Below are 11,374 nucleotides of genomic sequence, written 5' to 3' on the forward strand. Positions count from 1 at the left end.
CAACAAAACACCACGTTGAACAAAAAGTCTCTTCTTGTGAGCAAAAAATCGGCGAACCAACGGATCCGCAATCCGAAACTTTGACAAAGGCCATTGCGTAGCAACAAAACGCAAAACAGGAGCAAGGACAGGATCAGCAGCTGTGTCTGTAGCTACACGACGAAAATCAATCGGAAACGATTCGACCACTTCATCCGTTTCCGAATCAATGAACAGGCAAGCAAGTTCGGAAGAATCGAATGCTTTATCCTCAGCAACAGGCAAACGGGACAACGCATCGGCGTTTCCGTGCTTAGCAGTGGACCGATACAAGATATCGTAGCGGTACTGCGAGAGGAAAATAGACCAGCGAATGAATTTCTGCGCTGTACGCGGAGGTACAGGCTTGTTCGGATTAAAAAGCGATGTCAAAGGTTTGTGGTCTGTGATGATGGTAAAGTGACGACCATACAAGAAATCATGGAACTTAGTAACACCAAACACGAGAGCCAAAGCTTCTTTCTCTATCTGGGAGTAATTTCTTTGCGCAGACGAGAGCAATTTGGACGCAAAGGCAATAGGGCGATCATGGGAGCCAACTTTGTGCGCAAGCACAGCACCGATCCCGAAATCCGATGCATCTACCATCAACAAAAGGGGGTTCTGGGGATCGAAAGGCGTGAGGCAAGTATTAGAAAGCAACGCCGATTTCAACTGGCGAAAGGCGCGTTCGCATTCCATCGTCTAGAGAAACGGAACACCTGCACGGCGTACGCGATGAAGCGGAGCTGAAAGAGAAGAGGCATTGCGCACATTCACTCACACCTTGTGATTCTACATTGTTCAACGTTCTTGCGACCTCATGACGCAATGCGTGAGGAACATTGCGCGCTCTGAAAAATGTCGGTTGCGCGTTGACCTTCAATTCCAAATGTGCTTCATAGTTTTTAGCGCAACCTAAGCCCGGTGCAAAAATGTCTGCAAATTCGTCACATAAGCGAGAAACACTGTCTGAAGGCACAGTTTGATTCACTGATAGGACCTGATTTACAATAGACATGTGAAACAACTGAAATAAATCTAAGCCAAACAAGTTCACTGCAGTAGAAGAACGAAGAACGTAAAACGACACAAGTTTTGTTTGTCCTTTATATGTTGCAAGAAGAGTGCACTGTCCTAACACAGGAATTGTCTGTCCGGAATAACTTTTTAACTGAACAGTTGCGGCACGCAACGGAGGTGCGCCCAGTTGTTTGTACGTGTCGTGATTGAGCAATGAAACTGCAGCTCCGGTATCGAGCTGGAATAGTATCACTTTGCCTTCAAAGTCTAAGTCCACAAAAAGTTTATTGTCCTGCTGACGAGAAGAGCGACTGTTTTGTGCAATTGGAACAGACACTTGTACAGAATCACTTGCTAATTGACGTGATTTCCGGCGACGTCGACGCACAGTTTTTGTGGGACGAACACAGTCACTGTTAGAGAAAGTGGCACTGGACGAATCGGAATTAACTACATGAATGTCCATGGGCGAAGGTCCACGAGCCTGAGTGTCCTTGGTTCGATTCCGGCGCGAAGCAAAGGGCCTGGAATGATTGTGATTGTCTGATCGGAGCTTTTTCTGGCAAACACTGTGAACATGTCCTTTCCTATTACAGAAAAAGCAGATAGCTTGGCGTGACGGGCAATGTTCACGTGAATGTCTAGTAGCACACCGCGGGCATGATTTCACTGCATTTGTGGGCTGGCGCAGCACACGTGGCTTAGAGCGCGGCGGCAGCGGCGTTCGTTTGCGCGAGGGCAGTTGACCGGGCCGCGCAGCTCGCCCGGCGGGCCGGTTAATGTTACACACTGCTGGCGAAATTTCAAAAGATTCCTGAGCACAGTCAAGTGTGTCTTGTCTATCCAATATGTCTATCACTTGTTGAAGGGAGGGATTAACTAGTTTCAAAATTTGCTCCCGTATGCGAACATCAGAAACGTTCTGAGCAATTGCATCACGTACCATTGTATCTGAATAAGAAAGACCACAGTCACAGTCAAAAGAACACTCCCTAGTAAGTCCTTGCAATGTTGCTACCCACTCCCTATTAGTTTGACCGGCCGTACGTTTTGTACGAAAAAACGTATACCGTTTTGCAACCACATTAACTGTTTCTTTGAAATAGGCATCTAAAGCAGACAAAATTTCCTCGTAGGACAGAGTTGCTACGTCGCGTCGGGGAAACAATTTCACTATCACACGGTAGGTGGACACACCGACACAAGAAAGCAAAAACGGCTGCCGCTCATTACCTTGAATTCTGTAGGCGGCGAGGTGGAAGGCAAACTGGCGGGACCATTCCCGCCAAGTCTCGTGGGTTTCATCAAAACTTCGAAATGGTGGTGCAACGGCAGGTTGTGGCTGCGGTACCGGTGAAGCGGCGGCGGCCGCATCGGTTTGAATATGCTGAGACAGACCTTCCGACAAACATTTCTTCTCGATTTTTTCCCGTTTTTCCTGCAGCCATTTCGCCTTAGCTTCCCTGCTCTTCCTGTTTATTTCATTACTAAGTGACTCGTGTTCCTGTATTCCTGAATTTCGCTGAATATTTTTGTACTGTCTTTTATCGTGCATGAGCTGAGGTATTTCTTCTTTACTCATGGTTTCTTCGCAGTTACCTTCTTTTTACCCACGACGTTTTCCTTTCCATCGTGTGCAATTACCCTTTTTTAGAGGTTTCCGTTCCTCTTCAACTTATCTGCCAACTGAGCAATATCTATAGCCTTGGAGAACTTCAAGCTTATCTCTTCATTCCTTAGTACTTCTGTACCCCATTTCTCTGCGCATTGATTCTTCCTGACTATTCTTTTAAGCTTCAGCCTTCTCTCCATCATTACCAAATTAAGGTTTGCGTGTATATCTGATTCTTGGTACACGTTACAATCTAGTATCTGACTTCGGAATCTCTGCCTGGCCGTGATGTAATTTCACTGAAATTTTCCATATCTTTCGTCATTTTCCTAGTTACTTCCTTCTCTTGTTGTTCTTCAACAGTGTATTCGCTATTACTAGCTGGACTTTACTGCAGAACTGAATTAGTCTTTGTCATCTCTCATTCCTAGCACAGAGCATTTATTCTCCCATAAGCCTTTCTTCTACTCCTTACCTTACAACCTCTTTCCAATCACCGAGCGAGGTGGCGCAGTGGTTAGACACTTGACTCGCATTCGGGAGGACGACGGTTCAATCCCGCGTCCGGCCATCCTGATTTAGGTTTTCCGTGATTTCCCTAAATCGCTCCAGGCAAATGCCGGGATAGTTCCTGTCAAAGGGCACGGCCGACTTCCTTCCCCGTCCTTCCCTAATACGATGAGACCGATGGCCTCCCTGTCTGGTCTCCTTCCCCAAAAACAACAACAATCTTTCCAATCCCCCATGACTGTTAGATTTTCAAAAATGGTTCAAATGGCTCTGAGCACTGTGGGACTCAACTGTTGTGGTCATTAGTCCCCTAGAACTTAGAACTACTTAAACCTAACTAACCTAAGGACATCACACACACCCATGCCCGAGGCAGGATTCGAACCTGCGACCGTAGCAGCAGCGCGGCTCCGGACTGGAGCGCCTAGAACCGCACGGCCACCGCGGCCGGCTGTTAGATTTTCATCTCCCTTTACGTACTGAATTACCCGTTCAATATCCTCATATACTTGGTCTGCCCTTCATCTACGGCCTGCGGCGTCCGCATGTATACTTTAACTATCTTTGTCGCTGTTGGTTCGCTGTCAGTTCTGACGAGAACAATCCTATCACTGAATTGTTCACAGCAACTCACTCTCTGCCATACCTTTCTATTCATAACGAATCCTACTCCCATTACGCCATTTTTGCTGCTGTTGATATTACCCTATACTCATCTGACCAGAAATCCCTGTCTTCTTTCCATTTCAATTCACTGACCCCCAGTATATCTATATTGAGCTTTTGCATTTTCCTTTTCAAATTTTCTGTGTTTCGTACCACGTTTAAAATTCTGACATTCCTCGTCCCGACTCCTAGAACGTTATCCTTCTGGTGGTTATTACATCTTTTTCTCGCGGTCACCTCCCTATTGGCAGTCCCCTCCCGGAGATTTGAATGGAGGAAAGATCCAGAATCTTTTGTCACTGATCATGAAAATTCTTTTGCAATAACAGGCCACATTTCCTGTGGATAGACATTGTGTCTTTAATGCAGTTGTTCCATTTCGAAGGTCATTGCTGATTCTTTCGCCTTTAGGGGTAGTTTTCCATGCCAAGGGAAAACCCTAAATTTCTGTCCGCTCTTCCGCCCTCTTTCGCAAGACCTTTGGCAGAACGGCTGTGACTTCTTATCACAGAAGTCCTCGGCCACCATTGTGGAAGATATTTATTCAAAATTTAAGCGGTGGCGGGAGTCGAAACCGACACCGTGAGCGTTTTGATTACTAATCAAAGACGCTGAAAAATTCAAAATGTTAGCTAAATGTCATAGCCAGCAACATATGCACCAGCGCAAAATCATAGGGACCCATACTTTTCACTGCAGACGTTTTCCAGTTTCTCAGTGTCTTACTTACATGAAAATATCACAATAACTATGATCATTAACGAAATGATGAGCACGACATCATGAAGGTAATATGTGAAGCTGTAAGTTAAATCTTTTTTTTTAAGTTACTGAATAGTTTCTGTAAAATCGTTTGAGAAAGATTGCGAGGGGTGCGGCTCGATTCTGTCAGCACGTAGCATCGCTAACCGGGCGAAAGCGGACAAACAACGTCGGCCTCCCTATGACGAACAAACAAGTGAACTTTCACAGCGGTTTGCACGAAAACTTGTCACTGTGCATCAGCCACTGTATCCTGTGTGGACACTACTCATTTCATTCCCGTAATGAACACGATCATTTTCAAGCACCACCAGTATCACCATTATAGCACGGCAGCATCATCTTTGATTACACTTTACCTACAGTCTTTTATTCGCAAATGTCTAGACTGCATTTGGTTGATTTGACTGTTAAGGCGCGGGATTAGCCGAGCGGTCTGGGCCGCTGCAGTCATTGACTGTGCGGCTAGTCCCGGCGGAGGTTGGAGTCCTCCCTCGGGCATGGGTGTGTGTGTTTGTCCTTAGGATAATTTAGGTTAAGTAGTGTGTAAGCTTAGGGACTGATGACCTTAGCAGTTAAGTCCCATAAGATTTCACACACATTTGAACATTTTTTTGACTGTTAATAAGTTTCTTCTCTAAGGAGCGACCATCAGAACTAAAAATCCAGAAAAGGCAGAAATGGCTCACTGCTATTATTACATCTGAAGTTATAAAAATGTTAAGAAGAGCAAGTCAAAAGTAACAAGTCCAGTCATTTTGTGTTGAATAGTAAACTCGCATTTTTTTTCTTTTCAGAATTTTTGTTTTTGATGATGATACATTAGAGTCGAAACCGGTTAACTGTCAAATCAACCAAAAGCGATCAAAATATTTGTAATTTTTTTCTGGCCGATTAAATCTGTGTATCGGACCGAGACTCGAACCCGGTAGCTTTCCCTTTGGGGGGGCAAATGCTCTGCCGTCCAAGCTATCCAAGCACAACTCACTACCGGCCCTCAGAGCCCTACTTCAGGCAGTGGCGCATCTCCTAGCTTCAAAGCACCACGCAGATCTCCTGCATACCTTCAGGGACTAGGACTCTTGGAAGAAAGGATATAGTCAGAGAGTAGGGCATTGTTTCCAACACGAGTGTTCACTTTCCAGTGGAGTGGGGCGCTGATTGAAACACCGTAACATATGAAAACTGTGTGCCAGACCGGGACTCGAACTTTGCGTGGGTCTTCAATCGCCCTTAAATGGCTCAGTCGGTAGGAAGGCAAAGAGAGGTTCTTGGTTCGACTACCAGTCTGGTATACAGTTTGAGCGTAGCAGGCAGGTCCAAATAAAAGCACTTTGTTCTGCAGAGTCAAAACTCATTCTAGGACACATATGTGAATAGATGAATGTATACGAAGAAGGAGATGTACGACATGAACGGAAGATGGTAGCCGTGCGTCTACATCTGAAAGATGACGTCTGTTCAGATTTCACGTCAGTCGCATAGAAGTGGCGCTGGTAGTGCCAAAGAAGGTGCGAATCAGGTTTTCTTCAGATACACGCTGTAACGGTCGTGATCATTAGCTACCATTGAGACTGAAAGTGGTGACCTGATGTTAGCCAACACTGACGCCATTGTCAGCATAATACCGAATTTGAACGAGGTCGGGTAATAGGGCTACGAGACGCTGGATGTTCCTTCTGCGACACTGCAGAAAGACTTGGCAGTAATGTAGCCACTGTACACGACTGCTGGCAGCGGCAGTCACGAGAATGTAAGGTCGCAAGAAAACGAGGCTCCGGACGTCGACGTGGCACTACCGAGAAGGAAGACTATCGTGTTGGTTGTATGGCTCTGGCGCATCGCACCGCATCTGCACCAGCAATTTTAGCAGCAGTTGGCACCACAGTGACAAAACGAACTGCTACAAATCATTTTTAAATGAACACACCGCCATTTGACTGTATTATCGTTTACGTACGAGGGCTGTCCAGAAAGTAAGTTACGATTGATCGCGAAATGAAAATCACAGTGAAAATCAGAAATGTTTCATTTGTAAAAGTTAGCTACACCTTTCAGCTATTTCTCTACGTAGTCGCCGTTCTGACCCAGACATTCGTCGTAGCGTTGTACCAACTTTCCAATATCCTCATCATAGAAAGCAGCCGCCAGAGCTTTCCCTCCAATTCTGTACGCTGGCCTAAAGCTCGTTGTCTGTGCCAAAATGTTGTCTTCATAGCCAGCGGTTCATTTGAGCAGAGATGAAACTCAGTGGGAGACAATTACGGGCTGTAATGTGGGTAACCAAACATTTCCAATTGAAATTATGCAGGAACATCTTCATTGCCCCTGCAGAATGAGGCTGAGAATTGTCTTGAAGAAGAAACCGCACGACAGTTATGTAATGTTGGTTGCATAGCTTCAGGGGAAAATTCTCACCAGGGCCTCGTACTTGGCGGGAGACACTATTTTCTATAACATCTTTACGCGCTCACTAAGAGCTCAGGAACGAAAAGAGCGACATAATTCTACCTAGAGTCATACTAGAGACACTGCCCAACACATCTTTGCAAAGCTTTATCGGATTTTCATAGTCGTTTCCATTTCGCGACCGATCGTAACTTACTTTCTGGACAGCACTCGTAATTATGATCAAGGTTTTGGCCTTTTATGCCATTTTGGTGATTGAGTTTATGTTATTAACGTATTTAGTGGTCTTTTTACGAGATGATGACATTTCATCTGGCATTTAGTGGGGAGCGAATATTTTTCTTAATTTACGGCCAGGTTTGTGTTTAATGTCCTGCAGTATACGTTAATGACATAAAATCAGTCACTTGAAAATTGCATAAACGGCCGAAACCTGGGTAATTTCGAAGAATGTTTGCCTATCGAAGCCGCGGGCTCCAAACGATAGATATCAAACTCGCGATTCTAAATCGATCACGCCACTGCGGTGGCGCGCATTATGAGCATGTTTATAGTGGTCACTGCAGCAACGGCAAAAGAAGAGCGTTACTAAAATAGTTGTAATTACAAAGGAAACGACTTACCTCACTCGTCGTCGACGTTGTGGTCATGAGGAAGTCAGTTTGATGTGTATGCTACGGAAAGAATACCATTTTTGCCGTAATCTGAATGGACTCTGCGAGTGCCACTCAAAAATATGGGTAGAGTGTCACATTTCCGATAAAAACACAAACAATTTTCCACATTGCATAAGCATAGAATTAGATTCTTCCGCGTGAGGCAATCGCCCGAAGAACCGGCTACAGTACCAGATATCCCACTCACTACCGTCATAAATCGTTTGGGTTTTCGTAGCATCTCGCTTTCATAACGCGCGCCACCATGGTTGCGTGATCGATTTAGAATCGCGCGTTCGATATATATCGTTTGGAGCCCGCGGCTTCGATAGGCAAACATTCTTGGATATAACCGAAACCTGGGTCGTAATTACATAAACAACAATACGGTTAAATGGCGATAAGTTCATTTAACAATTGCTCAGCGACATCAAAAGCTATTTGTTACAAATCAGTGACAGCCCCAAACCAGACGCTCTGTACTGTGCTGTCCAGTGACCCCAAACCACCGCCATTTGCGACTTCAGTGGTACTGGAGGGCAGGTTGGAGGTCTGTGTATTTTCGGATAAAAGTTGGTTCTCCCTCGGTGGAAGTGAAGGCCGTGTTGGTTAGAAAGAGGCCAGTTGGGGGACTACAACCAACCTGTCCGTGTGCCAGGTACACTGGATCTACTACCCGGATTCAGGGTCTGGAGTGTTATTTCGTATGACAGCAGAAGCATTCTCGCCTGTATCCTACGCACCCTGACTGCAAATTTCAACGTCAGTTTGGAGATTCGATCTGCTGTGCTGCCATTCATGAACTGAATTTCAGGAAGTGTTTTCCAACAGGATAACGCTCGCCCACATACCGCTGTTGTAACCCAGCATACTCTACAGAGTGTCGACATGTCCCCTTAGCCTCTTGGAACATCAGATCTGACTCCAATCGAGCACATACAGTACTTAATCGGACGACAACTCCACCAGCGTGATATGAGCATTAACAGTCTCAATACTGGCAGACGAAGTGCAACAGGCATGGAACTCCGTCCCACAAACTGACATCCTGAATCTGTACCACACGATGCATCACCGTTTGCATGTTTCCGTTCAACATTCAGGTTGTTACACCCGTTATTAATGTACCACTAATTTACATTTTCAATTGGGTGTCTCATGCTGTGAACTTGCAATGTTAATCACTTACATGTGTTACGTATACAGAGGCATTCCCAATTTTCATTACTCTACATTAAGCATTTTTTGGTGCTGCAATTCCTTTCAGTCAATGCATTTCTTGTAGATCGCATCCTTCCGTCTGAAAATGTCAAATTTAGCGGTGTATCTTAAGTTATCTAAATTCGCGTACTTTGAGAAACAAAATTTTTTAAATCTGTTTTATGTGATTAAAAGTTTTATTAAACAGCTAAACTTTTGCATGAAGGGTGGTTGGTTGGTTGGTTGGTCTGAGGGGAGGACCAAACAGTGAGGTAATCGTTCCCACATGAAGAGTGGTTTTAGTCTCTGTGACCCTGCCTGCTCTGGTGGGGAATCGAAATTTAAGAAAAGACGAAAGTTTATATTAACTGTCGTTGTTATGAGTGTGCTTTCGTATTATGATTCTGCATAATTTATTAGGTACAGCAATAGCATTTATTTGCGATTCAAGACAATTAGTCTCAACCGTCACTAGACCGTCCCTTTCATTTCTGTTGCACTGCAGGTGATGACCGCGGAAGCCACCACCGTGCTGCCTGCGTGGCTGGACAAGCAGTTCGCGGAGACCTCGCTCAAGGAGAGCGACGCGTCCAGAGACTTGAAGGTCGCCTCGGTGGCTGTGCAGAGGGCGACGGCTACGGGCGACAACTACCTCAGCGACGTCTACCGCATGACTGTCACGCTGGAGCGCGACGCCAGTCCCCATGGCAGCTCCCTGTCGCTGATCATCAAGTGCCTCCCGACGCGAGAGGCGATGCAGAAGATGGCGCAGGAGATGCAAGCCTTCGAGAAAGAGACTCGCATGTTCTGCGATACCATTCCCGCGATGTCACAAATCCTGGAGAAGGCGGCACCCGGTAAATACACGCAGCTGTCTGCCAAGTGTTTCGCCTCTGGGAGGCAGCCGGTCAGCTATCTGGTTCTCGAGGACTTGAAGGCCAGTGGGTTCTCGCTGGCGAAGAGGTGCAGCGGACTCGATTTGGCGCACTCCAAACTCGTGGTCAGGAAACTGGCAGAGTTCCACGCGGCCTCCGTCAAGCTGTTCGAGCAGGACCCATCGGCTCTGGACAACTACCTGGTCTTCAAGTCGTTCCACGGACCTACGGCGCAGCATGTGGAGACCTTCTTGAAACAGGGCTGCAGGTTACTCGCGGATCAGTTGGACACGTTAGACGGATCGTACTCAGAGTATGCGCCGAGGTTACGAACTCTCGCAGAAAGCATATTTCCACGGTTAGCTGACTTGACGGAACGGAAGGGTAAGTTTCGTGTGCTAACCCACGCAGATACCTGGGTCAACAACATCATGTTCAAATACGCTGCAGAAGTCGTCCAAGACGTGGTCCTACTCGATTTCCAGTTGTCTTCGTACGGTTCACCTTCGATTGACTTGCAATATTTTACTCACACAAGCCTTACGGAAGAAGTGTACGCCAATCATTTAACAGATCTTCTGAAAGAGTACCACAGCCATTTAATCGAGGTGATGGACGATATTGGTATCAGCTCGGACAAACAGATGTCCTTTGAGGAGCTACTGGAGGATTTCGAGGCGCATGCACTGTACGCCGTTTTTTCGGCAGTAGCAGTGCTGCCAATCGTGCGCACTCAAGACGAAACTAGATTCGATGTGGAAGCGTCTCTGAACGAAAGTGACAGTGCTGCCAACAGAAACACCTTCGCGAGCGCTCAGTATACGCAGGCTATAAAACAAATGCTGCCAGAATTTGAAAAGAGAGGCCTACTGTAGTCGCCTTGTTGCGTGTCAGAAGCAGCTCACTCAGGGTGGACGAATTTTCTCCTTCTTGATTTGCTCTCCCAATTTCGCCACTGCCTCCACTACGCTCAGTTCCTTATGAAAGAGGAGAAACGTAAGTTAGCCAACTTAATACGAAAGACGCTCTAGAATGTGCGTGATCGTAGCACTGTACACCCAAGGCGTATTATGAGTGCATTACAGCCTAATCCGCTTCAGACAGCTCGTTGGAATCTACCTGTGTACCTCACATCACGACTACAAATTGGGCCTAAATGTAAGGCTCGCCCACTCCCCACTCTACGCTGCATACCGAGGTCAACGTCAGCATGGTGCTTCGACATGAGGCACAAACTTTTACACTCTGAACCCCTGTCGATTTCGGATGGACTGTGTAGTTGCTTAAGACTAATATGTGGTTACTTGATAGACTCGATGTGGATAGTGTTCCCGAAGTATGTACTTTCTTGTGTTCGACGACTGGACCGTCCATGTTCTTGACCGAGTGTCCATGTTTTCTGTACCGGTAACTGACCAGCGTGAAAATAAATCTGTCTAGTGCAGACGCAATAAAATTAGATATGAAATATTTATATCAAATATATTTCTCGGAATCAGAAACCTTGTCTCCTTAACCTCTTAGTTGTAAGCTATAACCAGTAAAATTTGAATGATGAGATAGAGAACTGTTCAGTTGAAACTTCCGGGCTGAGAGGCCGTAGTCGATGTATAAAATTTCCACCTAACGTTTCGTCTCCATCG

At 45.9% G+C, this 11,374-nt stretch overlaps 1 protein-coding gene across 1 annotated transcript; it reads left to right on the top strand.

Moving 5' to 3' along the window:
• Nucleotides 1-9,364: 9,364 nt before the first annotated feature.
• On the top strand, nucleotides 9,365-10,606 carry LOC124803445. The gene has a single exon (XM_047264631.1). It carries the CDS (start codon nucleotides 9,365-9,367, stop codon nucleotides 10,604-10,606), a length of 1,242 nt encoding a protein of 413 aa, XP_047120587.1.
• Nucleotides 10,607-11,374: the final 768 nt, after the last annotated feature.

This window comes from Schistocerca piceifrons, chromosome 6 (assembly GCF_021461385.2).
Source record: "Schistocerca piceifrons isolate TAMUIC-IGC-003096 chromosome 6, iqSchPice1.1, whole genome shotgun sequence".
In the NCBI taxonomy this organism is placed as follows: domain Eukaryota; kingdom Metazoa; phylum Arthropoda; class Insecta; order Orthoptera; family Acrididae; genus Schistocerca; species Schistocerca piceifrons.